Below are 26,908 nucleotides of genomic sequence, written 5' to 3' on the forward strand. Positions count from 1 at the left end.
CCCGGGATCTGGTGTTCAGGAGATGGAACAGCCCACTGCAGTTCCCCTGGGCGCAGGTGCTGGGGCCCATCTTCTGGGCTCTTCTCATTAACTGTTTCATCCTTTTGCATCCTGTTATTCCAGGCATCTTCTGGAGACCATCATCCATAACAACTCATGTTTAGGGAAGCTTTTAGGCCATGTGTCTGGGGAGCTTAACTGCAAACTGTGGGACATTGGAATGAAAACATTTGTACTTTTATTTGCTCAGTGCTGCAAAAGTGCTGCTCATGCTGCCTGGGCAAGAGAATGACCACAGTAAATGCTTCCTTTTGTGTTGCTGTAGCATTGTGTAAGCACAGATCTCAGAATGTTCCTTAACTCTGCAGGGAGGGCTAAGGCACAAACCATCCTCCTATGAGCCTTTACAGCTGTTTCTTGTGAAGATTTCTCCCCTGACTCTACATGTCTCTCCACCACAGTGGCACTGCTGTGCACAACAGTAGTGAAATGTTTTACTGGGAGAGGCTCAGCTTCTCCCTTAGCACTGGGGGTCTGTGCTGTAGGTTTGTTTCAGGAACACTTACACAGAAGCTCAGGAAGAACCACACAGCCACAGTACTAGAAAATATCCCAGTTTATTGCAGCATCTCATTTCTGAGAGTTTTACAAAACAATGTATTTACAGGTAAGGAAGGGACTAAGCTGGAGTGTGCTTTGCTGGGGCAAGAACAGACTACAGAGGAAAAAGGAAGATCAGCACATTCACAAGTCACATTTTTCTTTACTGAAGTCAGATAGGTGTAAGGCTGGTGTGCACAGCTGACTGGTGTTGTCCTTGTGGGGAGCACTCCAAGAAGAATTCAGTGCAGCCCTTGTGCTCTTCACAGTGATTCCAGGCACCTGGGGCTCAGCAGAAGCTGCATCAGCTGAGCTCAGTGCAATGGTAAGGCACAATGCAGTGATGCCAATGGCTCTGGATCTCCACATGTACCAGCAGCTCTGCCTGTGGCTACCCTCACAGTGAATGACAGTGTTTGAGCCCTGCCCATGGCTTTCTCTGGGATGAGTGATGGCTTTGAACTCTGCCCATGGCTTGCCTTGGGATGAGTAGTGGTGTTTCAGTCCAACATCTCTCTTTCAGGCCCCCAGTTCTGGACTTGGCCATGCCAGAAGCAGAGCTGCACAGAGGACAGAAGGAGGAGATCACGGTGTGGGACAAGGGAGGGATCCCAAAGGGAATCCCCCCGAAACTATGGTAAGACCTCCCTTTACCCTCCCCATGGCTGAACACCAGAGAAAGGGTATGGATGGCTGTTTGAAAACAAATGCATGACTTAGAATATATACTGAAACCTTGTTTTTGAACTTGTCCAATAAAGTTTGCCTCTAAACACAAACTGTCTTTTTTTTAATTAGGTTTTTTTAAAGTTTATTACTATACGTAATCTTGAATGATGGCTCATTCAAATTATTCATGGGAGCTGCACTAGCTTACCCCCCCCGCCAAGGGAAACTTCTCCAAACATGGATTTCTCAGACTAAGGGCTAAACCAAACCATCAGCTCTGGTTGCACATGGAGTCCCAGGCGCTCGCAGCGAGGTAGAGGGAGGGTTCAAGTTCACAGTAGAGGCTGTGCATGGCTGGCACTGCCAAGTGTCTTCAGCCAGCACTGCCCAAGAGGTGTCCAGGCAGGGATCTATCCCTAGAGGCCTGTGTGCTTCTGGATCCAGTCTCGCAGGCTTGTGAGCCGGCTGTACACCCCAGGTTTGTTCCTCTGGGCACAGCCATCGCCCCAGCTCACCACGCCAGCCAGGAACATCCGACTACTGGGCTCCACACTGACCAGGGGCCCCCCAGAGTCTCCCTGCACAGAACCACACAGGAACATAAGCACTCCCCATAGATCACTCTCATGCACAGTGTTAAAAGTCAATCACAAAACTGAGCAAGAAATAATCAATCAGTAAATCCCTGTCTAAGTCAGCTGTCATTATAATTTTTTGGCCATTCCCTGTAACAACTATTTAAGCATGGCAATAGGAGCCACAGTGCCACAACAAAGAGCTATAAAATACCAGTCAAGCAGCCTGGCTTGACCAAGACTCTGCTAAGACTCTGAATAACAGCCAAAAGTTGGAATACAGCTGTATCTCCTGTCTGGTGAGATGGAGTCTAAATCCTGTGGTTTTGGGTTGTAGTTTTTGAGTTGTAAGTCATGCATTGACACAACTTGCTGCTGGTGCCCATTGTAATCTGTTCATTGTCTGAATCCAGGAGAATTCCCACAGATTTGTTTTATGTTAAATATGTAAATATAAGTGGAAGTACCAGAATGAGCAGGGCTGAATAAAGGCCTGTCTCCCTGCCTAATAACCAATAACCAGCACTAAATCCAGGTGCTGTCTTACCTGGCAGGCATCTACACCACCAGTCAGGATTCCCACACACATCATGCGTGGTGTCAGCTGGTCTGTCAGGAGCTGGTTACACACAGTCTGGTTGATGAGCCGGATCTCTGCCTTCTGCAGGATAGAGGCTCCTGTGCCTGCCAAGATGGAGGAGCATCTTAAGTAAAAATATACATTTTTAAGCAGCTCCCCGTTTTTTCCCTCAAGAAACACAGAAATCATACACTTGTAGAATCCCAGAATGGTTTGAATTTGAACAGAACTAAAGCCTGTCTTGTTCCACCCCCTGCCACAGTTAGGGACACTTTCCAATAGACCAGGTTGCTCCAAGCCCTGTCCAACATGGCCTGGAATGCTTCCAGGGATGTGGCAGCCATAGCTCCTCCTAGGAACCTGTTTAAAATACATCAATGCAACACCAAATCACATGCCAGTGCTCACCTCCTTCTGCAGTTGCTCCCCATCCAGTCACCCACAGGTCCTTGCCCACAGGGAAGTTGTGGGTGGCGTCGGGCAGGCAAATGGGCTGGACGACGGCTGTGAAGGTGACAGGGCTCTGCAGCTCCAGCACAGCGATGTCGTAGTCATAGGTGTAGTCATTGAAGAAGGGGTGGGAGATGATGCGCTTGATTTTGCGGGTTTGCACATTGGGGCCGCTGCGGTCACCTTGGTCAGTCAGCCCCAGGTAGGCTGTCCACAAGCTGGGGTCTGAGTACCTGCATGGGGGCCATGAAACACAGGGTGAGACCTCATCTTGAAGACAGCACCATTCACTACCTTAAACAGTTTCCTTGAGGAATGCCTCTCAGAGTCAAGTGTTGAAATATTGTGGTTTTGGTCACCACAATGTAAGAATAATATTAAACTATTAGAGAGCTTCCAAAGAAGGGCAACGAAGATGGTGAAGGGCCTTGAGGGAAAGCTGTTTAAGGAGCAGCTGAGAGCACTTGGTCTGTTCAGCCTGGAGAAGAGGAGACTGAGGGGAGACATCATTGCAGTTACAACTTCCTTGTGAGGGAGGGGCAGACTCTGATATCTGTTCTGTGGGCCCAGTGATGGGACCAGAGGGAATAGCCTGAAATTGTGTCGGGGGTGTTTAAGTTGGGTATCAGGAAAAGGTTCTTTTCCCCAGAGGGTGATCAGGTACTGGAACAGAATCCACAGGGCAGTGGCCACAGCCTCAAGCCTGACCGAGCTCAAGAAGTATTTGGATGATACTGTCGGGCACATGGTGTGACTCTTGGGGATGGTGCTGTGCAGGGACAGGAGCTGGACTCGGTGATCCTTGAAGGTTTCTTCCAACTCAGTTTATTCTGTGATTCTGTGAAATACCTGGAAGCACAGTGATGTGAGGCCGGTACCTGATGCCTTGCAGTGGCAGGAAGCAGTGTGCTGCCGACACCAGCCAGCTTGCTGACACCAGCGAGGCCCCACAGATGTGGCCCTGGCCCTTGACGTGCAGGCTGACCTGCCACGGCCACTCTCCCACATCCGAGTTCTGCCCACCAACAATCCGCGACTTCCTGACGTAGGAGCGGAGCCCACAGTCTAGGGCAGAGAAGGAGAAGGGGAGCTTGGTTTCTCCTGTTCCCATCCCACACCTCCCCTCTTGTTCCTCCAGGACATCTGACAGCACAAATACCCTGTTTACACATGTCAGGAAGGGCTGATGTTCTCTGCACAGATGCTAAATTAGCTACAACATTTACTGGCCAACTCTGTAAAGGGGAGATAAGCCCCTGTATTACCCATCTAAGCCTTCCTGAATAATGCAGACACCCCACAGGCCACTAAAGAATGTCGCTTGGTCATTTCCAGATCAAGCTCCTGCACAGAAACACACAGGGGCTCTCTCTGCCACACTGGGGTGTTTCTCTGAGAGACCCAGCCCAGAATCCCATGTCTCCCCCATTCCTCAGGCACTCACTGCAGTTGTCCTCATCAGAGTGGTCCTCACAGTCCTGCTCCCCATCACACTCGGGGTTCTGTTTGCTGATGCAGTGTCCACTGCGGCACTTGTATGTGTACTCCTTGCAGGGAACTGTGCTCTGGCCTGCTGCAGGCAGGATGGAGGCACAGGGGTTAGCCCCAGTTCTGGGGAGGTCACATCAAATTAACCTCTTCTGCCCAACCCCAGGGCATTTACACCTCATGCAAACACACACATGAGGGTGCCCAGCCCCAAGGAATTCCATCAGAGGCTGTGTTTGCTGTCAGTCACCCCGCAGCTGACCCTCACCTGTGCTGCAGCTGCCCTCATCGCTCCCGTCCCCACAGTCGTCCTTGCCATCACATTTCTGTGTGCTGGGGACACACTTCCCGTTGTCGCACTTGAAGCTGTCATCTGAACAGCCTGGGGACAGAGAGCAGCTCCTGAGGGCTGGGCATGAATCCTGCAGCACCTCAGCACACGGCTGTGCCCAGCTCCCCTCCCCAAGTAAAGCCTCTGCAGCTCCAAAATACTGTGTCTCCAATCTCTTCTCCAAACTGCACACCACCACTCAGTTATTCAGCCCTTTCTATTCCTACACCTCTGCTCATCCTTCTTTCCTCTAAGCTCTCATTCACCAGTATCAGGTGAGCACTCATCATGCCTGGGTTTTTTTGCCTGCTCATTTTCAGCACAGCACTTCTCTCCATCCCACAAGCCTCCATCACCCTCATTGCCCCCTGTGTGCCTGCTTGAGCCCTCAGCCCTTTGTGCCTGCAGGATGAGTCACTCACTGCACTGTAGCTCATCGCTGTTGTCGCCACAGTCATTCACGTTGTCACAGACCCAGAACCTGGGCTTGCACCAGCCGTTCCGGCACCTGAACTGCTGCTCGGTACAGGCTGGAAGAGCAGAGTAAGAATCACAGGATAATTTAGGTTGGAAAAGAGCTCCAAGACCATCAAGTCCTACCTGAGACCAATCACCACCTTGTCAACCAGACCAGAGCACTGAGTGCCATGTCCAGTCATTCCCTGGACACCTCCAGGGATGGTGACTCCCCTGGGAAGGCTGTTCCAATGCTAGAAATTAGGGGAGATGCCTGCAAAGGCACCTGTGGAGTCACCAGCAACCCAGCCACGATGGCAGCTCTCCCAGTGGGTGTGCAAGCACTTGGGAATCCCAGCAACCAGCTCGGGACCATGCACATGTACATAAATACACGACACACTCAGTACATCACAGTATTTCCACTTTTATGGAGAACAAAGCCATTTGGAGCGGTTGTATCTGAAGCAGTGGAGGCTGAAGCTGACATCACAACAGCAGGACAGCCAGAGGCAATACTGAGGCAAAGCAATTGCTGCAAGCAGTGGGAAAGCACCTGAGAAACCTGGATTACGGGCCAGCAGCACATTCTTCCCCAGAAAACTGCCCCTCTCAAAGCAGGGCACCCCATCCTCTCTAATAAACTGCAGACTCTGGACTAACATTAACTATAGGACAGCTCTGCTAATCCAAGAGGAAAACCTGTTGCACAAAGAAGCAACTCCCATGTGTCCCAGGGATTTTCCAGATGATCTCTGCAAAGCCTGCCCAGTTGGGTAATGAAATGTGTCCCTCCACACCATTCAGCTCAACAAAACCACAACCAGCAGGATTACACAGAAAAACACATTCCCAGCTGGGAAGAACTGGAAAGAGAGGGTGATGCCACTGGGACAGGGCTGGACTAGCAGGAGCTCTTATGCTGAAAAGGGATCCCAAATTGTGCACTGAGTCTCACTCCAGCCTGGAGGAAGGTGGCAGTGCTGGTTCCAGCCAGCACTGAGTCACATTACCCCGAACAAGCCTAACCACCCCAGGGCAACCTGGCCTTTCCCATGCTGTGCCAAAGAGAAACCAAAGCTGGACTTACTGCAGGACCTCTCATCACTGCCGTCCACGCAGTCCAGCCACCCATCGCAGCGCATGCTCCTGTCGATGCAGCGGCCAGTATTGCAAGTGAACTTGCCAGGGCAGGCTGAGAGGGAGAAAGGGACAAAATCATACATGAGCCCTCTTGGTGTCCCCTGTACATCCCTTCTGCAGAGTTTCCTATGCCTGCTTTCAGCAGAACACAACAGGAAGACCAGGAGGTTTTCAGGAAAGCAAGGCATGCTGCTATCCCCCTGGAAAAGGCTGTTTCCCAGTTTATAGGGCAGTGTAAACACAGAGGAGGGACAGCTCCACATCTCAGGGAAATCACTTTCCCCACCCCAGACCCAGGGTTTCAACTCACGGTCACTGGAGTCATAGGACAGGAACTCCGCAGAGAAACCTGTGTCTGTGTAGGACTGGTCCGAGTGGAACCGGAGCTCGATTTTGTTAGTGGTACTGGCCACCACAAACTGGGAGTGCTCCCCACAGTACCTGCAGGGAGAGAGCAAAGAGGAGTCAAAGGGCTGGAGGTCAGCACCAAGAAAACCTCCTTCTATCCCTAATCTCCCTCCACACTCAGGGAACTGAGGGGGCAGGAGAGCAGGGAGCAGGTCTGATCCCAGCACAGACTGCTGGGCCTCAGGGTCCAAATTCTGCTGCTGCTGGCAGAAGGTTTGGGCCAGTTGTAAACACCAGCTTGTGACTTTAGAAATGACTGGGAACAAGTTCTTCCACATCCCTGCCTGCCCCATGATGTGTCTGATCCCAGATACACTGGACTTGTGCAGGATCCCATCTCACCACGGGCAGGTAGGATCATGTACATGAACAGCACTGCAAAGGCAGGTGCTGACTTTGAAACCTTCTCTCTGAGGCACAGTCAGCTCCCTTGTCCAGAACATTGTGAAACAAGATTGATCACCTGCCTGTGAGGTACTGTTTTCTGTCTGACCCAGCTTATATCAGGCTGGGGAATACATCTGGAAATGCATCACAGGGTATGTGTGCCCTGAGAACGGAGAGCTGCTCATTCAAGCAAACCTACCCCAGATGTTCCTGCCTTCCCACACATGAGCTGTGTGCTGTGATGCTCCAGAGCATCTGGGGGCGGTTCAGCTGCAGCACACCACAGAACCAAGAATGGGGCTTCCCACTCATCATGAGGCAGTCCTGGGCACCCTCCTGCCACCTCCCAGCCCTAACAGCACAAGCACACTTGTTCCCACAGCAGATTAAGGAAAGTACAAGGTTCTGTGTAACTAAATGAAGCCACTCCATGGGTTCAGCCACCCAACACCCACCTTGTGCCGTTGATCTGCACATAGTCTTTGGTGCAAGAGCTGACTGGGATCCCAGGCTCCAGCACAAAGAACATGTTGAAACGCACCTTCACATTCTTTATAGAGGGAACCTGCAAAAGGACAGGATGTTGCTTTCTCGAGCAAGGAAAAAGGAATAGTTTCACAGGAAGAGGGTTGTGCTTGGAGGAGGACAGAAGATAACTAAAAAGGGAAAGTCAGTTTTCCAGCAAGAAAAGAAACAGCTTCATAAAAGTCACTGAGTCACCCTGGCACCAGAATCCCCAGTGAAACAGGCATACAGAGGGGTGGAAGCCAGACCTTTGGTCAACAGCCAGTAACTGACCTGTCCCAAAGCCCACACTCTCATCCTTCTTGTGTGAAAGTTACAGGATTTTTCATGGGCTTCTGTGGGGTTCGGGCCTCTTGCAACCTCTTCTGCCTTTGCTCCCAGCTCCTAAAGGCTCCCTCAGTCATGCCAGACTTGGAGCCTCTGGGCCCGAACTACTGTGAGCTCCCTTGCACCATGTCCTGTATGACCAGGGTCATTTGACAGACTTGTTAAGGGAAAGAGAGGGCCCATCTCACCTCAATGTTCCAGACACAGTCCATGTCTGGGGGGTAGTGTGCTGGGTAATAGGGAGTTGTGAAGGTGCCACTGTCTCCCTTCAGGGTCCCACCGCAGGCTAAAAACAAGCAGGAAGGTAATAATAAATTAGAGATTTAGATGTGGTTTTTCCAAGCCTCAGCTGGCTGTCATTGGAGGCAGTGGCAACAGTCTCTAACTCTCTAATGGTTACGTCACTCTCTGGAGAGAACAGCTTTGCTGCAAGGCTTGAGAGAACCCAGGAGATCAGTTAGGTGCTTTCATCAATCTGCATGTCTAATCCAACATAATTCTCATTTTTGCCTCTTTGGGGGACATCCTTACCACAGTCAAGAACACCGTAGACAAGGCAAGCGCCAAGAGGTGACCTGTTTCCAGATGCTACACCCCTCAAAACATCCGTGACAAACTGACCACAGCCACAGCCACCACCCTGTTCAGCTGTCCATGGCAGGGAGACATAGGGAAACAGGCCAAGGCCTCTGCTCACCTTTCATCTTTGGGAGCTGGAAGAACTCGGCCTTAAAGCCAGGGAATCGCCCCTCCTTGTTGGTAACCAATGTGACTAGCATGACGTTCTGGGAGGACAGGAAGGTCAGGTTGTAGGATGGGGCATAATTCCCACAAAGCCTAGGAAGCAAAGGACAGAATCTGTAAGGCACTGCTGCACAGGGAGCCTCAAGCAGCACAGCTCAGCTCTGAGCAGGGGCAGGACATCTCAGGATCACCCTGGACTTGGTGCCATACAGCAACACCCACCTAACCAAGGCGTGGGGCTCCACGGGGCTCAGAGAGTTGTACACCTTGATGTAGTCACTATCATCTCTGCATGGCTCCAGCTCCAAGGTCTTGAAGGTGAGACTGATGCTGGAACTGGCATCTGCCCTCAATGCCCAGTAGCAGAGGGCATTGTTGGGGTATGGGCTGTTGGGGAAGCCTGGCGTGGTGAAACTGGTGACCTCCCCTTCCTTGGCGTGAAGGGAGAACATGCAGCTGTCTGCCCAGAGAGTAGGGAACAGTTAACAAGGCAAAGAAGCCTTGCCCTGCCTTTCCCTGGGATGCAGAGAATAATTCCTGCAGGCTATCCCAGGGCAGATGGCTCTTCCTGGGTAACAGCAAGGCCTGTGCCACAGTCTGTCCAACCCCAAACCAGCTCCAAGAAGCACACTGGGATCTGCCTTGCATGCAGAGCACCTCTCTCCACACCCTTCCCCATCCTGCAAGAGAAACACCACCCTAAAGAGACCACTGAGATGGAAGAAGCACTGTACTTACTGTCCCGGGCAGAGTGAGCTATGCTGGGGTCCACAGCTGCAGGAGAAAACAGAGCTGACATCACCCTTTGGGCTATGGGAAATCCCTGGGCACAAAGCTGAGGTTGTTCCTCAGACTGTCATTGATCTGGCCTCACTTGTGGAATCTCTCCCTGCAAACTGGAAGGAGAGGCTGCTCCTTCCTGGCCTCTAGGAGCTGAGGGAGCAAACTCCCTCTGCAGAGGGAGAACTCATCCTTGTCCCTCTTCCCTGGGCTCAGAGGAGAACACAGAGCATTTCAGCAAAGGGGAGCAGGTCCGTGCAGCCCCCTTTAGGTTGTACATCCCATTAAGCTGTGCTGTGACATCCAGGTCTTTACACCACTCTCAGGACTGGCTTTCTCATGAGAGGGCTGTGACCAGCCCCTTCTCCTTCCAGAGAAATATCCCACCTGATCCCACACAGAGGCCCAGGGACAGCGGAACCAATACTCACGGAAAGCAATGACTGACTCCACCTTCAGCGTGGGGTTTCTCAAGCGGGGGTTCCACCTCTGCACCAGGCTTTGTTTGTCAGCCATTGCCCTGTCCAGGCTCTCTTCCCGGTATTTGGGCACAAGGAATTCTGACCAGTAGTAGGCAATGACACTGCCTTCACTGTGGAAAAGGTAATTGTGTGATGAGGGCAAGGACAGACATGGGAGGACTCCAATACCTCTAGAAGAAGGGGCCAGACTACTTAATTAGCCAGTTTTGGAGCCTGGCCACAGGGAAGGGAGAGTTTCAATGACAATTTAAGCAAACAGCAAAGGCCCCTGCCAGCCTGAGGAGTCTCTCTCAATGCTGCCAAGCACCACCCACTGCAGTTCACTGCACCACACCTTGATTTTTCCCAAGACATCTGGCAGAAAACAAAATGCATTTTCAGGTCACTTTTAACTGCTCACCCTTTCCTGTGTCACTCAGGGTGACTACTGAGGTACTTCCATCCCAGTATCCTGGGAAGGAGGGCAACTGGCTGGTGTGATATCCTGGCATCCTAGATGGGGCTCAGGCAGTACCTAACTCACCTGAAGGCAGTGATTACTGTCTCTTTGTGGTAAGGACCAATATCAGCATGATTCTTGTAGATCTCCTCCACCTGAAAGGGTTAAAAAGGGATGTTCAGCATGTCTAGAAGTGAGGAAAAGGGAAAGGCTAAAGATAGAGCTTCAAGCCTGCAAAGGAAAACCAGGGCACATACCTGGCATCCCTGTGTGCAGGAATCTGCAGAGCCAAAGAAAGAAAGAAGGAGAGCTGAGAGCCCCAGAAGAGTCCAGAGCTGCCCATCACAGCCTGTTCTGACTCAGCTCACCCACTCTTCCCTAGGGGAAGTGAATCCCCAAGTCGGAGGGAAGAAGCAAGACCAGCCACAGCTTCAGCTCTTTTACACATCCTTTTGCCTCAGTTCCTGGCCCTGACTCATTCAGTGATTCTGGGACGTGCCCTGGCAGCTCCTATGGCACTGGGAGATGCCATGGCACTGGGATGGAGCTGGGATGTTAAGATCCAGCTCCAAAGAAGGTCCCTGCTCGCAGCCAGTGTGACACAGCAAGCAGGGAAAGCTCCAAGGAATCTTACATGGTATACCCTCATGGCCATAGGGCAAGAGGAAAATTCCTTGCTTGCAGAAGGAGCGAGGCAAGAAACCTCTTACCGTGCTCTTCACCTTCTTGGCCAGCATACTAAACTCTGGAGAGCTGGAGTTCTCATAGGCATCCAGGAATTCCCAGTTCAGAACCCGCAAGTGGCCATTGAAAACCTTCTGGACAGGTGTGTTCCTATCTGGAAGAGAACAGCTCAGGGTCAGGAAGGGCAGTCAGAGCTAGGACTGTTGTCACAGCAGATCCCCAGTGACAACAAATGGGGCAGGGAGGCGGAAATGGGGTCACCAGAGCTTGAGAGGGCACATGTGAGCAACACCAGGTAACAAAGCTTTTCCATGTGGATGGATACGTTCCCAGGGTGTTACCCTACATGTCACCACCCATCAGATGTCACACTCACATTTGAAGTGCCAAAACAGGAGGCCAGTGGTGAGGGAGACAAGCAGAACAACAACAATCAGGACAGTGATGACCACCTGCCGCCTTGGGCCACGCTTCTCCATCTTCTTGGAGTTCATGGCAGGGAGGAACTCCACCCCTTCATCCAGGTTGTTCATGTCCTGGGAGAGGAGAGAAGGCAGGACAGTGGGAAAGCTGTTCTCAAAGCCTGGCTTGGGGCGGTCCAGCCACAGAGCAGCCTGAAGCAGGTCTGGGGACAAGGAATGCAGCAGCACTGTGTGCAAACCTCAGTGTCAGCAGCTTCATAGCCATGGCAGAACAAACCCTGAAGGTTTCCTCTTTGCTTTTCTGCACATACCTAATTCCTTTTTGGGCCTAATATAAGGTCACGAGCTCAAGCAAACTCAGGGGCAAGTCCACATACCCTCCTGTGACCATGGCAGGTCACAAGCCCACAAGCTCCAAAATCTGCCTCAGCAGATGAAACTGCGGAGAAAAATTCACCCCCACTAAGTGCTCGCTGTGTGCAGGTGAGTCACCTAGCACTCATGGGGCACAGCATGCTATAAATAGCATTTCTCTAAAAGAAGAAATCAAGCTGCTTCCTTCCTTTACATTTTCACAGCTGTCATGCCTCCTGAGCCACCAGCACTCCTGTGTTTCTGCTTGGAATCTCTCATCCAGCACAAATACTTGTTAAAAGAAATAAACCAAAAAACTAAGATGAACACACAAAACATCCCCACAACCCATGAGCAGCCATGTTTCTGGGACAAGACACGGAAGAGAGGAACGAGGAATGACACAGCTCTTGCTGTCATCATAATGGGCTGGGTGAGGAAGTGGAAAATGTGCTGAAGCATCGAGCTCTACAGTATCAGCTGTAAAACCTGAGCTCTATATCAGCTGTAAAACCATTGGTATCCCAAGGTTTCACTTTCTCACACCTTCTGTCCTGTTCCTCCATCCTTGCCTTGCTTGTGTAGCTGTACCTCTCACCAGGGGGCGGGTTGGACAGCTGCAGACCCAGATGTTTTCTGAGGATCCCACACAGCATCCTTGGTACTGCTGTATATCATGAGGGCCTGGATCTGCACCTACCCTGGCACCTCCTCTCCTCCCAGCACTGGCAGTGGTATGGCCAGAGCTCACCACATCTGCTTCTGATCTGTGCCTCCCTTGGGCAGGAAGGGCTCTGCACATGCTGCAAAGACCCAGAACAGGAGGATCCCTCACCTTTCTGCTCACCACCTTCCCATTTTCTCCTTCACAGGCATTCAGCGGCTTCCTGGGCTCTGGAACTTCAGTATGGACACCATGGCACAAAGTGCCAACTCACACAAATCCGTGGCATTTCCACGTGCCCTGTGCTCCAGGAGGGTGATGCTGTCCCCACAAACACAGAGTCAGACTCTGCCTGTCCTCTCTCAGCCCAGGGCTCACACAAACCTAATCCAACAGCTTGGGTTAATGTGATGCAAATGTCACAAGCCCCTAAATTCAGTAAAAATATGGACTAGGGGAATATAGCTTGATAGAACACAAGGGAATGGCTTTGAAATGAAAAGATAGCAGGGTTAGACAGGATACTGGAAAGAAATTCTGCCCTCTGAGGGTGTTGAGGCCTTGGCACAGGGTGCCCAGAGAAGCTGTGGCTGCCTCACCCCTGGCAATGTCCAAGGTCAGGCTGGACAGGGCTTGGAGCAGCCTGGTCTAGTGGAAGGCATCCCTGTCCGTGACAGGGGATGGGGCTGGATGGGCTTCAAGGTCCCTTTCAATCAAAAACACTCTGGGATTCTATGAAAAACAACTAGCAAAGGGGATCCTGCAAACAGAGGGATCTCTGAGCCTGCTGTACAGACATAAGGAAAAAGCCACCTTCACTGCATTTCCTCACTGAACTTCCAGTACTTCATCTTATGTTTCCCCAGCCTTGCCTGGCAGGAAAGCCCAGCTCCCACTTGAACCATTCCCCCACTTCTTTTGCCCTTTTCTACACTCAATGCCTGTGCTCTTCTCCCACCCTCCACACCACACTGCAGCCTCCCCTCCTTGAGGTATTTGCCCAGGGCCCTTCACAACAGAAAGAGAAGTGGCAGGCACCTCACTCCGAGTTTTTGTCGAGGACTCTGTAAGTTTAATCCTCTGCAAACACCAGAAGACCACCAAGACCAGAGCAACCCACCGGTTTTCATACCACCTGCTCTCAGAATCTTTCCAGTTTATCATTTGGCGGTTCAGGGAAGGAGCCTTTGTTCATTTTTGAGTTTTACTGCCTACGACTAGACAGAATGAACTGTTTCCATCCCCAAAATCCACCCACCTCCAAAATAAACAGACCTAGCAGGGCTGCAGAGGACAATCCCGTGGGGAATGCTCTGAATCTTGTTTAACTTCTGATCATACAGGAAAAGATTGAAGATATAACCCAAGGAAACTCTGAAACAGATGACACACAAAATAAAGCTTAAATACATAGAGACATTCTAAATCAAGAAATTCTTCAATCAAAGTCAAGACTACCTGGAGTTTGACACACTGTCTTTCAAACTGGCTCCTACCACTTTTCCAGTCATGAAATAAACCCCCCAAAATCTGGTAAAGAGAAGAAACTGGCCACAAAACTTGCAAACACATCCTCTCTCTCTCCAGAGGGCTGCTCACAATGCTGAGCCTTCTCAGGACTTCCGAGACATTGCTGCTGCTGGCAGGAAGCAAAGTATTTAATTCTTTATTAACATCTTCGGGAGCCTATGGCAAGAAGACATTCTCAGGTGCTTAAAAGATCTATCAGTTTCCCCAGACCTCCTGGAGCCAGCGAAGAAGAACGGCAAAGAAAACCAATTTTCCATAAGAAAACTCTGCAGCTGCAGGGACCTTCAGCCCTCTGCAGAATTCATACACTTCCATTTCACCAAACTGTCAGAAGAAAAATAAAGAGTCAGCAGCAAGCAGGAGCTCCTGCTGTACAACACCGCACAACAACGTGGCTGATGCATTGTAACATCCCCTTTAAGCTAAAGATTGTGTCCTTGCAGAGTGAAAACTCTCCCAGGGAGAAAATCATTGCTGTGATTAAATTAGACGGCAAACAGAGCTCCCCTCTGCCTCCAGCACACACAGGCACATGTACTGCTCCTGGGAGCAAGGAAATTAGGCAGGAAAACTCAACATCTGCTCTTTCTTTAGGCAATTTCTCTGCCTTCCTTGGAAAAAAAAAAGTATGAAAAATGTTAAACCTGTGAGAGTTTACAGCATGCCTTTGTCAGTTTGTTCTTGCTCCACAGCTGAGCCAGCAGCAACACAGGAGAAGTGACAGGAGTGCAGGGACTTCTGAGAAGGTTACTTTTGTTTTCCCTCCAGTACAAGGTGCACAAGCAGCCACTGACACTGTTACTTGCCAGAAGTTATCCTGTGACTACAAGCAGATAGGAGGCATGATCCAAAGAGGTTTCCCTCCCTCCTCACCCCCCCTGTTGTATTCCAGCTCTCGTCCTCTCCCATTCCCATACCTTATCGATGCCATTATGTTCCTCAGCCAACACAGACACTTGTGTGAAGAGCTCTCACCCATCACAGCCAGGGTGAGCAACAGCCATTCCTGCAAACTCTTCCCAATACCCAGTGAAGAATCTGAAGCCTCCCCAAGCACTGCTGGAATGACGGATCAGGCCATGCAGAAGGTCTCAGATGAGGCCTTGTGTCCTGAACTCTAAGAGGCTGAAACCTCCCTGCCCACACTCTGCACAAAACCCACCCATGTGACCTGAGGACCAGACTAGCCTGTGCCCCACAAGTGCAGCTCAGCCTCTGCCCCTCTCACTCCCTGTGCTCCACATCCCCTTTGCGCCCGACACTTGGGAGGAAAAACACCCTGCCACCATCCTCTAAGCTAGATGGAAACCAGGTGAAATCACATGCAAGACAGGCTCAAAGATCACAGTTAAATCAAGAAAAAGACAACTGCTATGTTAATCTCCTTTAGTTGATGGCTGCTGCACATTTCCCTCGCATGCTCTGAACAGTGGCAACTGTAAACTAGAAAGGAGCTGAACACGTACTGGTCTCACCTTGTCCATGGTTCCTCCAGAAACCATCCCCAGCCCCAAGTGACTCAAGGTGCAACTGTCTCACCCTTCTCAAGGAAACTGCTCCAATAAACATTATTAACAGAAAACCTCCCTTGATATTCTCTCTGCCTTAGTCACTCCTGCAGTTACTTCCTCCTGCATCTCCTCACTCAGTCCTTGCTGGTATGGCCAGGCTCCCCACACAGGGAGTGTGACCCACACTGGTCACAGCATCAGCTGTGGCAGCAAAACCAATCCAGGGAAAAGTTCAGACAGGCACTGCCCCAGTTCTCTCATGCCTCAGTCTCCCCTGGAGTACCAACTCCATGAAGAAACTTGGAAAAGAAGTGCACATAGATGCATTTATAGAGCACTTGGAGGGCTCCTGCTCCTCTGCACAGAGTTTGAGCTCAGTCCTGGGGAGAGCAGACCTCCCATTCCTCCTTCTCTAAGCCACACAATGTATTTTTAGACAGTGACTGTGCTCTGTCCAACTGGACAAACCAGATGCAGAAGTGACTAATTCTGTCAGCAGGAAATGCAGCTCACACAAGGGGGTGGTGGGAACCAGTTCTGCACTGGAGACCTCATGGCAAAGCAGAGAGATTCTCCTGCAGTGGGGGATCATGGAAAGGTTAGGATATGCCATGGAATACAGCTCTCCAGCATGATGTGTGCAAAGCAGGGGACCCACTGGAATCATCATCCCCCACAGGGGCTAGTTTCTGCCTTTTTGGCACTCCCAGATGGTGATGTGTCCCAGGCACCAAACACCTTACTGTTCCCCCTCTCCTCCAAAACAGCTGCTCCATCTCTTCCCTCAGTGTCTGCATCTATTTACAGGACTCTGACCCACAGAAGGACTGGGCTCCTGGCCATTAGTTTCACCTATCCTTTATGAACACCAGGTAATTTGTTCATCCAGCACCAGACACAAGATTTATCTACTTCCTTTGACTTTCCCCACTCCAGACTCTGCTGGTCTGCCACAGGACTGCTCAGGGCCAAAACTGCCCAGATCATACAAGGTAAGAGCAGGTGTGCAACCAAATAAAATCTCACAGCAAAAAATGTCACTGTCCGACACCAGTGCAAACAACCAAGAAAAGGAACCCATAAAATGCCAGGCTGGAGGAGGCATAGGGATGTCAGAGATGAAGCAGAGTCATTGGACTGCATGGTTAGACTCTTGAGGATAATTACAACTTGCAGACCCTAGCCTGTGTATCCAAGAGGCAATTCCCACTTCCCCTTTTTTAGCCACACCTGCCTCGGGTGGTGTTCAATAAAAACTAAAATAAATACCACATGAGAAATTAGAGGAATGAAACCCGTCGACTGGGCCACAGTCTCAGAACATAGCCAGCAAGCCAGTTCAGAGCTCAGGAGACCAACAGGGTGAGCCTGTGTGGCAAAAAGAGACAGCAAAATTGTATTTTCAAAAGCTGAGAATTCCTGGATCACGCTGAAAGCCCTACCAGCTTTGCGGTGCTGGTATGAGGGAAAACAGCCTGTTACCCATCAGAAGAAGTAAAACAAATGTGAACAGCATGTGCAACTCACTTCACCCAAACAGCTCAAGTACAGCTACACCATCCTTAAATCAACTCCTGCACCAACTCTTGCTGCAAACCCAAACAACTCCTCTGGAAAAAGATCTGATAAGAATCATCTTCTCACTCCTCTTCTTACTCTTGATAAGAAATATATGAAAACAGCACACAAGTTTACATAAGGCGTATTCGTGCTGTGCTGCTCCACCACAGGCAGCAAAGCACTGAAGAAACTTTGCCAGTGCATTATTTTCCTTCTTTCAGTTCTGTATTAAGGGCAATGAAGCTATAAAATGATGACATCAAAACTAAAAAGGGAATATGGGGCAAGAGCTAAAGGACAGAATCCTCCAGACTGTGCATCTTCCAGGTGCAAAGGGCAGGTGCAATAGTGAAAGATACAGGTCACACACACCTATTTCACATATCAAGTTTGAGCTTAACCCTCTACAGCAGATTGTCTTGTGACCACCCTGAGTCATAGTAGAAAACAAATTCCTTTAGGTTTATTTTAGAAGAAACTAATGTTAATGTTTGCAGAGATAGCACAGGCTTGGCTTGCTGTCCCATCCAGGGCTGATCGGTACAGCTCTGTCCGGCATCACAGCAGCTCAGAAAAAGCTACCACGCTTCTGTGTGTCTGTGGTAGTAGAGAATTTTACACTTAAATCTTAGCAACTCTTGGGGAGAAGCTGGGAATAAAGGTACTCTACAGCCCTGATCTGTGTACCTATGGGCCATGAAATTCCTCCTTACAACACACTGATGTCCCAAGAGCAGCAGGGAAACATGCCACAGATGCAAACAGCTCATTTAAATCACTTGTATGTCTTTCCTAGTACAGACAGAACTGTCTGGAAAACAGAACTGCCTCCAGCAGCTTAACCAAAGCAGCTGAGCCCCAGACCTCAACCTCCACAATCCCTGCGACACTCAACTCATTCCTGCAGTTCTGAGGTGGATCAGGATCACGAGTCTCCAATGTTTGAGGCCAAAAGCAAGGAAAACACGAGCACCTTCAACCAGGAAAGTCTCTGTCTGCCAAACCCATCCCTGTTGGCTGCTCCCTCCCCATCCCAGCCCATGGCCCGGATATTGCAGGGCATATTACTTCCCAGTCTGCCCCCGGCGGCCTTTGGATGGAAATGATACATTCTACCCTGGGCAAGGGGAGAACCTTTGCCCCGATACCTTCCTCACAGCCAGGCCCTCAAAACACTCTCGCTGCTCCCTCAAGGGTTTTACAGAGCGATCTTTCGTTTGCTGACTAAAGGTCTGGCCTCAGCCCTTTTCTCATTGTGTCTTCCTTATCCCTGTTTGCTTTTAGCACCAACAGCAGTCAAACTGGCCCAAGCAGCAGCTCACCTGCCAGCCACTACCCCAAGGAAACACTCTGCACCTTTCCAAGGAAGAGCAGCAGCTTCTCCTCAGCCCAACAACTACTGCAGCTCCTTTACCAGCACAGGAGGAGACACAAGATGTTGCAAAACCACTAATTTCCTCCACTCTCATGTTTATAAGGGGCCAAGTCCAACAACAGTCCGCGGGTGACAAAATCCTTGGGTTGTTTCCTGTCAGGAGGGTAGGTACTGTCTTCAAGGAAGCTGCTCTGGATCAGATCAGTCCCTCTTGAACTGACACAGGGGGAAAACTGATCCAGAACCAGGGAAGGGACCCGCTTGAGCCTTCAGTCTGGCACAAAGACAAATCAGAGCACAAAGCTACCTTCTGCCAGGAGAACAACCCAGGCAGGGAAGATCGTGTCCCACAGGTGTCACCCCAGCCTGGCCAGGGATAAGGAGCTTGAGCTGAACTGCTTCAGACAGAGCATCTCCTTCCCACTCCCAGTCATGGCACACACCAGACAGCGGGACTGGAGGCAAGGGAAAATTTCTTGCTGCAGGCCAGCTTTTTGATCAGTGCCAGAACCAGCAGCTCCTATGCTGCTGTGAGATAATAACTACTAAAGCCAGGCCTTGGAGACAGACACCACACAGCCTGCAGGTAGGGTGGGAAACGCTGCTGTCCTGCTTTAACCCAAAACCCTGTTTGGAACAGCTCTGTGGCACAGAACAGGCTCTGGAGGTGCAACCCAAATTCAGCCGTCCGTGCCTGACCCTCAGCCAGGACAATCTACACAAGAAGCTCAATCAGGTCTCAGAATACAATGATAACGCAGCGGTTAATTAATGAAGCCCCACAGCCCTTGGTTAAAAACTGGCCTTTACAACGCTAAAACAGGTTTAGTTGGATCTGTTGCTAAACAACCCAGAGCCAGGCTCTGCACATAGCTCACTAGCATGGAGTTTACCTTTACTCACAACCCCACTGCCCTCAGCTTAAGCTGAAACCAAAACCCCTGGAGCAACGGCAGCACCGACACCGAGGAGACCCAAAGCCAGCACAGACAGGTGATCTCCACTTCCCCAAAGTTGGGGTTTTTTTCTGCTCTGCTGAGCTCAGCAAAGACCCCAAAACAGGTTCTCCTGACCTTACCCAAGGGTGAGCTGGAATCCACCCTTCCTGAGGGATCCAGAGCAGCCCTGAACCCATCAGGCTCAAAGGCACCAGAGCAAGCAGAGGACGAGGCAGCTCAGCCAAAGGCTGGCAGGGGTTCTGGGAGCTCCCCGCGCCCAGGTGTGCTCTCACCTGCAGCTGGGTGCTGTACCGCACGCCAGCACCGCTGGCCGGGGGGCCTCGCTCCATGGCAAGGGCAGCGCCGCGCGGCTCAGGCCGCCATGGCGCGGCGGCTCCGGCTTCGGCACGGTGCCCAGCTCCTCCTCCCTGTGCTCCTGGCAGGTGTGAGCAGCCGGAAACACCCCGCAGGTGCTGTGCCGCTCCTGCCTCTCCTCTCTACAGAAATAAGGGAAACATTGTGCCCAAAAAGCTGCGCCCAAAAGCCCAGCATCATCCAAGAGATCCTTCGACCACAAGCTTTGCTTTACCACTGGAAACCAGAAAAATCTTGTCTTCTACCAAGAGAAGCTGCCCTGCAATCGGTAGGAGGGCTGGCTGGCATGCAGAGGTGCACAGTTCCTAAAAAAAGGCTTTGTGTATCCAGGGTCTCATCCCTCCTCAGGTGACAACATTACCGTGCTATGAAACCCCACTGCAAAGAGGGCACTCAGCACGAACAGTTTACCCCAGGGACAAGCCTCATGCTCCCAAAAACGTTTGGTACACTCAGAAGCAAAATATTCCCTTTCCTCAGCCTGAAATCTGCCCTCAGCAAGGCTACATCACTGTAGGAATGAGCTTTCTCTTGGCTAACAGAGACCGGATGCAAAGTGAACAACACAGCAGTGCTGCAGAAACTGCATGTGCACCCAAATGTGACACTCGGGATGCTCACATAGCAACAAACCCTGGGCCCTGTGTGGTTTAATATTAAACAGAGAGGGAAAGGAGGAACCGGGGTTCTGAGAACATTCTAATGCAGGTTTATAAGAATTTGTAACACTGAAAGCTGCGTTCAGTCTTACTTCACTATTTACCCCCTCTTGAAAAGATGATTCATATACACACTCCAATATTTAAGTTTCTCACATTCAAGAGCAAGTCAGGATTAAAATAGCTGGATCAAACTCACTTTTTCATGTAAAAGTTCTTCCTTTCTCCATCTTACATGTCACAGTCCATATGAATATGCGATGTGCCCATCAAAAGTTGAACTGGCCACCCCTCTGCTGAGCCAAACCTTTTTACACCAATTGCATCCAGCCCTGAAAGTGAATTTTTTTAATACTTGGAACACTTAAAATTGCCCAGAACTCTTGTTCTGGTATAACAAGAGTTGCTGATCACACGCAGAAAATCCCTTGCTGAGTCTCCTTTGTTTCCCCTTGCTCTACATTGTCTCCTGCGGAGCAGAAGTTTTGCAAATTTTTACAGGTTTTTTTTGGGGGGAAAAAATAGAGATGGAGTGAGGTCTCTGAGCCTGCTGTGGCGTAGAAACACATAAACCACCACCTCCTCTGCCGCCTCAGCAGCTGCCAGAATTCCACCCACGGCGGAACACGGCACAGGAGGCAGCATCCCCGAATTTAAGGTATTCCTCTTGAAAAGGTGCCGTGTTAGTCAGGTTGCTCATGTCAGGAGCTCTCAGCGCTCCCGCTGATGCCCAGCCCTGTTTTTACAGCCACTCCCTTACCTGCCCGGCTGCAGCCTGTCTTAACACCCCCATGAAACAGCATATTTTGGGTACAAAGCAGCTGCTCCCAGCTGAACCACTGCTCCTGTATTCTACACATTCTTCCTGTTTGGCGCATCCACTGATCTCCCCCAGGCTGATGCCAGGCAAACACCCGTGCTCAGGGATGTGGATGATGCGGGCAAAATGTGAAGATCCACAATCCCTGGTTCGACACAAAGCTGTGAATGCTCAGTTTCCGGCCATTCAAGCCACTGACATTTTACAGACTAATTCATGAGCCCTCTTTGAACAAGGGGACACAACCACCGTGGGGAAAACCAGCAAGCAATACATGTGCAAAATATAAGTATTATATAGCTGGGAGGTGGCTGTTTCGAGGCCTCAATACCAGGATTCCGGTTTCTCTGCTGCTGGAGCAGCACATGGCAGTGCTGCAGCCATTACCGAGTCACCGTGCTGGGAGCAGGTCCCCTCCTGGGCAGTGTACAGCCCCAAAACATACAATAACAATTCCCAACCTGTCTGCCACGTGCTTTTTTTGGTGACAGACTTCCACGTCTGACTGAAAGATGCTGAGCCCAGCCGAGGCACGGTGAAAACGCAATAAAGCATGAAGTTCAAGGCACTCACCCGCATGCAACGGCAGCAGTCAGCCGCAAAGCCTCTGTTTGCTCCCGCTGGAACCAGTTTATCCAATAAAAGCTGTCACCACCTCCTCCTCCTCCTCGCGTTGTCTCAGTGTAGCCACAACAGCATCTTAAGAGCGGAGCGGAGGTTTGGGAGGAAGGCGAGCCCTGAAATCTGAGAATCAAGTCCGGCTTGGTCAGAATCTGTGCGAGTTGCAAGAGCAAAATCGCCCTGAGCTCGAACCCCAGACAAGGATCAGCTGCAGGAGCAAACACTGTCGGGGCAGGCAGGATCCTTCTGCATCAGCTCTCAGCCCTAGGAGTGCCATGCACGTGAAAGAATGGAAGAACTGCTTACATAAGGAATGAAGGCCGGCTGCCTGCGAGGGAAGAGTCTTCTGGTGAAGGCAGTTGCCAGGAATTCTAGCAAAGGAGCACCATCCATCCACATCAGCGACGGGCCCGATTCAGTCAGGGACAAAGGCTTTTCCTTCCCTTAGTATGGCCCAAGGATTGTACTCTTAGCTCGACTCCGGAATTCAAGTTTCAGCGACAGTGCCCTCCCACCCAGATTCCTGCCAGGCAACCCCGAAACCACCCCATCTCAAAGCTCAATCCGGTCCGGCAACTTCCAAAGCATTACAAAAGACTGGGAGAGAGATAAAACTCACAGGGTGTCCTGTTACTTTGCATTCCAAAGAGTAAATAAAAGGCTGATTCAGTGGGAGGAGAGGAAAACGTCATCCAGCAGCGCCGTGCTTTCCAGCTGAACAGGCAGCCCCCAGAGCAAAGGCTGGGTACAGCTGGGGATGGGCACAGTCACCTTGGGCTGATCCAGCCTCTCCATCTGCAATGCAAGGGAATAATTACTGACTGTGGAGAATAGGAGCTGGAAAAGTGTAGTGAGTTGCCCTCAATTGGCCACATGCTGCTTTGGGGCAGAACAGGGAGGTGGCACTCCCCTCCCCAAAACTGTTCAAGGATTACTGTGGCATTTGGATGGGAACTTCCCCTTTGATCGCAAATGCTTCTCTCACGAGCTCGGGAATAAGAGCCCTGCTCCCAAAACATGATTTTGGCAGAGATCAGAAGTAGCTTCGCCCTCCTGAGATCATGAAAGCTGGCCAGAACTAAGGGGTCTAGTGCTCTGCTCCATCCCAGGGATAACATGGGCATGAGGGCAGCGTCCAACACAACCCAGACAGCTTCTAGAATCGCTTCCAAAATCCAGGAGGGTCATTTCCCGTGCCTCTGCTTCTGGTGCCAGCCACCTGTCAGTCATGGGGCTCCCAAAGGAATACAAAGCACTAGGAAACACTAGAATATGACTTTGCTGCCAGGACTATAAAGACAGCCAGGTCTCCTTCTCGAGCTCTTCAACGGCTCGTGAAAGCAGAGAACCTCTTTTGTGAGCTCTGAATCAGCAGCAGCAGTGTTTGCCAGCCAAACATTTACTCTTGTAAATGCAAGAGTGGACAGGCCTGACCGCCTGGTTTCTGGCACCCTGTGTTTTGAAACCACTGGGCACGCCCAAGGCTCCGAGTCAGGTAAAGTTTGTCTTCTAACGAGCTGCAAATGTGTAAACTGAGGCCTTGACTTAGCTTAAAGCAGAGAGATGCAGACAATGCGCTGCAATTGCCCATTTATTTTTGGTTAATTATAAACATGCAGAGGTGCCTGAGCTTACCTGCCTTGCCTCCTTATTTTCCACAAGTTCAGACTTTGTGTTGGTGTTTACATCTATAGACAAGGCATGCAGCTTGAAGTTTTCACTAACTCCCCTTGTTTCTGTGATAAATAGGTGTGATTCGTGCTGATAAAATTGAAACAGTAATCAATATGGATATAGTAATCAATATTTGGAGATAACAAAATGGTTAAAAAGGTAAAAAGCTAGGAAAGCGGAGGGGAAGGGTCCGCCCCCCCCTTTATCTTCTGCAGATGTTCGAGGCAGGAAAAGGAGTCAGATAAAGCTTGCTAAAATTAACTGAAAGAGGGAAAACTTGGGTGGAAATCAGAAATATGTTAATTTACGAGATTTATTATATTGGCTTATATAATTTTGGTTTTGGCATATATGATATTAGCTTGGTGCGCATGTGTAACCCAAAGGTGAAATAAAGGACACCTGAGGAAGAGGAGCGGCCTTCATCTGGTGAAAGATGTGGTGTGACCCCCAAAAAAGAGCGGTGCGACCCCCTAAAAGATGGTGGCGCATGCGCGGTGAAGGTGAAGATGAGGGTGGAGACACCAGTGTGATGAATCGAAAATAGGAGGGGATGCTGATAATAGACAGTATAAAGGGGGGAAGTTTGGGCTTGGCAAGCTTGTACGTGAGGTGGCAGGGGTCCCAAGGCCCTCGCGCTCCGTACCCCGCGGTAATTTTGCTTATGCGTCATTACCCGAACCAGACTATATTTTATTATAACCAAATTATACTGCCAATTAATTGAATGAATTCAATTTTATATATTTTAAACTATTTCATTTAAATTTCATTAAAATTATTGTTACATTTAATTTTGTCTGGCCTTTTATTTGTGATTGGATAATTGGGCAAACATAACATTTCCCTCACTTTGTTGGTGGACAGGACCAGGGATGTGGGAACACAGGGAGGGTTTATGATGTTTCATGGTCCAGCTCCTGTTGTCTTTTAGACAACAAAGTGCCTGATGTTCCAGCTGTCCCAGGGTACTGGACACTGCACTGCACATGCTGTTGATGTGACCACCTAAAGCAGGAAAACAGGTTGAGAATTCTCCCCCAGATCTTAGTCTGGTAGAGGTGAGAATCAAAAAATCCGTGCTCTCCTGGATGGCACTAGAACTCCCTGCTGGCTGGATCATGCCTGCAGATCTGCTCTAGTCCATCTTCCACCCCAAAAGCAGCCTATCTGGGTATAATATTTGCCTGGAAACTCCTCTCCTCTCATAACTATCTATTCTAGCATTAAGGTGTCTTTTGAGTTTTTGTAATATCCAAACTACATCTCTCTCACTGCATGAAAAGCTGGTGAACTGAGCAATTCTCTGAAGTTCAAATATTTGTTGCTGCCTCCCAAGGGCTGTAGGACAGCCCTTGGATTCTTTCCACCAGATGGCAGGGAAATGTTGGGAAACCTGCCTCACTTTGCAACCCATCTCAACTCCGAAGAGAAGAAAGCACTTCCCTTGTGGAATCTATGAACTGGGACCACTTTTCCCACCCACTTGTTCTCTATGATGCTTGACTTAGAGCATAAAAAAGCAGGAAAAATATAAGCAGGGATTAAATTCAGTCCTAATGCAAACTGTGCAATTCGTGACAAAACTGTTAAAATTCAGGTGCATAGACAGTCAGTGGACGTTTCCTTCCCATTGGAAGGACTGCATGGGTTTGCTAAGTGAGCAGAAAACCGTGCTCTTTCACCCTCCCCACATCTCTTTGACCCACCTCAACACAAGTTGAAAAATAAGAATACAACAAATCCTATCAACCAGCCTAATTCAGCTTTGTAATTATAATTACAAAGGACTCATCCCTCTGACTGGGGGCTCTCCTGGTCACAACTGCCTGAAAACAGACTAAACTTTCCTGTCGCCCTTTAAAGGAACAGGGTGCTAATTTTCTGCCAAGGAAGTACTTAGGGCTTTTTGGGAAATACTCAGCTTTGCACATTAACACGTTCCCTCCTCCCAGCTGTCCTAGCAGAGGTTGGAACAACAGCCCAGCTGAGTTTAGGATTTTTGGTAAAGTACAGAGGCTGTATATGACATTGCAATTATAAAAGTGACAGGACAGATAACAGCCTTTGCACCAGCACCTTCACAGCCATTTCAGGGGCCATCCCACTTCCAGCTGAGAGTTGGAAGCCACTCTCAGTACAGGAGCACTGACAGACCCGAAAGCTCAGCTTACCAAGTTACTGATTGTCATTAAGGTACTTAGGACATTCCTAGCCAGTGAAACAGAACTTACTTCCTTACACAAAGGGAGTGCAAAGGGAGGTCAGTCATACACAAAGCCGCAGTGACTAGAGGGCTTGTGACTGTCTCATACCCATAATTTCACTGCATAACTGAGTACATGAGAATAATTCTCACCACAGGCTGACTTACAAGCACTTTGCTTAAGCAGTTTAAAAGCCCTCAGTGCAAATTCCTTTTTTTTTTTAAGTAATCATGCATCTTTTTATATATATAGAAGCATATTTTTGTATGCATGTCTTGTAAATACCAAGCAGTCATTGCTTCCCCGAGCACAAACCAAAAAATTTTCTGCTGTTTCCATAAATTGCTTCAGAATGACAAATAGAAACATTAAAGCCACTTAACAAGCTCCAAACAATGCCAGCAGCTTGCAGGTCCCTTTTTACTCGTCAAGCAGTGTCACCATGCAGGGAGAACACCGTGACCTCCGGCAGGTTTGCTCTTCTATTTTCCAGGCCCTGATGGCCTTGCTGTGGGTCAGCACAACCACTTACTGATGCTCCTCCGGGATTTGTTTGGCACCTTCTCTAAGTGCCATTGCAAAACCACGTGGTTCTGGAGCTCTGAAGGACCAGCATGTTTCTGCTTCAAGGATCTTGGGTTTGGCAGGCGACTTATTCTGCTCCAGGTGCAAACTGGAGGACAGTTGAGAAAAAGTAACGTTAGGAGATATGGGTGCAAGGCTCACCAAATTGGTTTGGTGAATACTTCCAGACATAAAGATACAAATTGCTTCTTAAAATACTGACCTCTGAGTTTCAGTTTTCAAGCCTCAATGCAGGATGCCATCCGTGTACAAGATTCATCCAGGCCCAAATGAACTAATCCACATTGAATGGGTCACTTGACATAACCTGTGTCATCCCTAAATTAAATCATCAATAGCTCAAATTTGCACTACTCATGCAGAATTTCTTTAATAGTCCACAAGACCAAATGGCTATATCCAGAGGGTGATTCACCATACAGGAACAGGAGGGAGGTCAAATGAATTGTCCCTCTGGAGGGATCAGCAGCTGCAAATGCATGCAGTCTTTGGGTGAGAAATTCAGATTTATTTATTGAGAAATTCAAAGCACATGAAAGATGATT

The 26,908-nt window shown here is 49.7% G+C and overlaps 1 protein-coding gene across 4 annotated transcripts; it reads right to left on the bottom strand.

Annotated features, from left to right (window-relative positions):
• Positions 1–616: 616 nt before the first annotated feature.
• ST14 (ST14 transmembrane serine protease matriptase) lies at positions 617–26,681 on the bottom strand. Of its 4 annotated transcripts, XM_041480626.1 has the most exons (22): positions 26,566–26,681; positions 26,311–26,451; positions 22,517–22,692; positions 21,850–22,020; positions 11,445–11,604; positions 11,095–11,222; positions 10,469–10,539; positions 9,895–10,055; positions 9,422–9,457; positions 8,906–9,143; positions 8,637–8,776; positions 8,128–8,225; positions 7,543–7,652; positions 6,603–6,733; positions 6,240–6,344; positions 5,116–5,223; positions 4,631–4,744; positions 4,319–4,447; positions 3,753–3,939; positions 2,833–3,107; positions 2,392–2,528; positions 617–1,847 (listed from the first exon to the last, which is right to left on the bottom strand). In XM_041480626.1, the coding sequence occupies exons 4-22, from the start codon at positions 21,853–21,855 to the stop codon at positions 1,686–1,688; spliced, it is 2,496 nt and encodes an 831-aa protein (XP_041336560.1). In that variant the 5' UTR covers positions 21,856–22,020; positions 22,517–22,692; positions 26,311–26,451; positions 26,566–26,681; the 3' UTR covers positions 617–1,685. The 4 variants fall into 4 exon arrangements, with proteins under 4 accessions (XP_041336560.1, XP_041336559.1, XP_041336562.1 ...); XM_041480625.1 differs by lacking the exons at positions 22,517–22,692; positions 26,311–26,451; positions 26,566–26,681 and adding an exon at positions 22,204–22,454; XM_041480628.1 differs by lacking the exons at positions 9,422–9,457; positions 22,517–22,692; positions 26,311–26,451; positions 26,566–26,681 and adding an exon at positions 22,204–22,454.
• Positions 26,682–26,908: the final 227 nt, after the last annotated feature.

Source organism: Pyrgilauda ruficollis, unplaced genomic scaffold (assembly GCF_017590135.1).
Source record: "Pyrgilauda ruficollis isolate IOZ18807 unplaced genomic scaffold, ASM1759013v1 scaffold52, whole genome shotgun sequence".
In the NCBI taxonomy this organism is placed as follows: domain Eukaryota; kingdom Metazoa; phylum Chordata; class Aves; order Passeriformes; family Passeridae; genus Pyrgilauda; species Pyrgilauda ruficollis.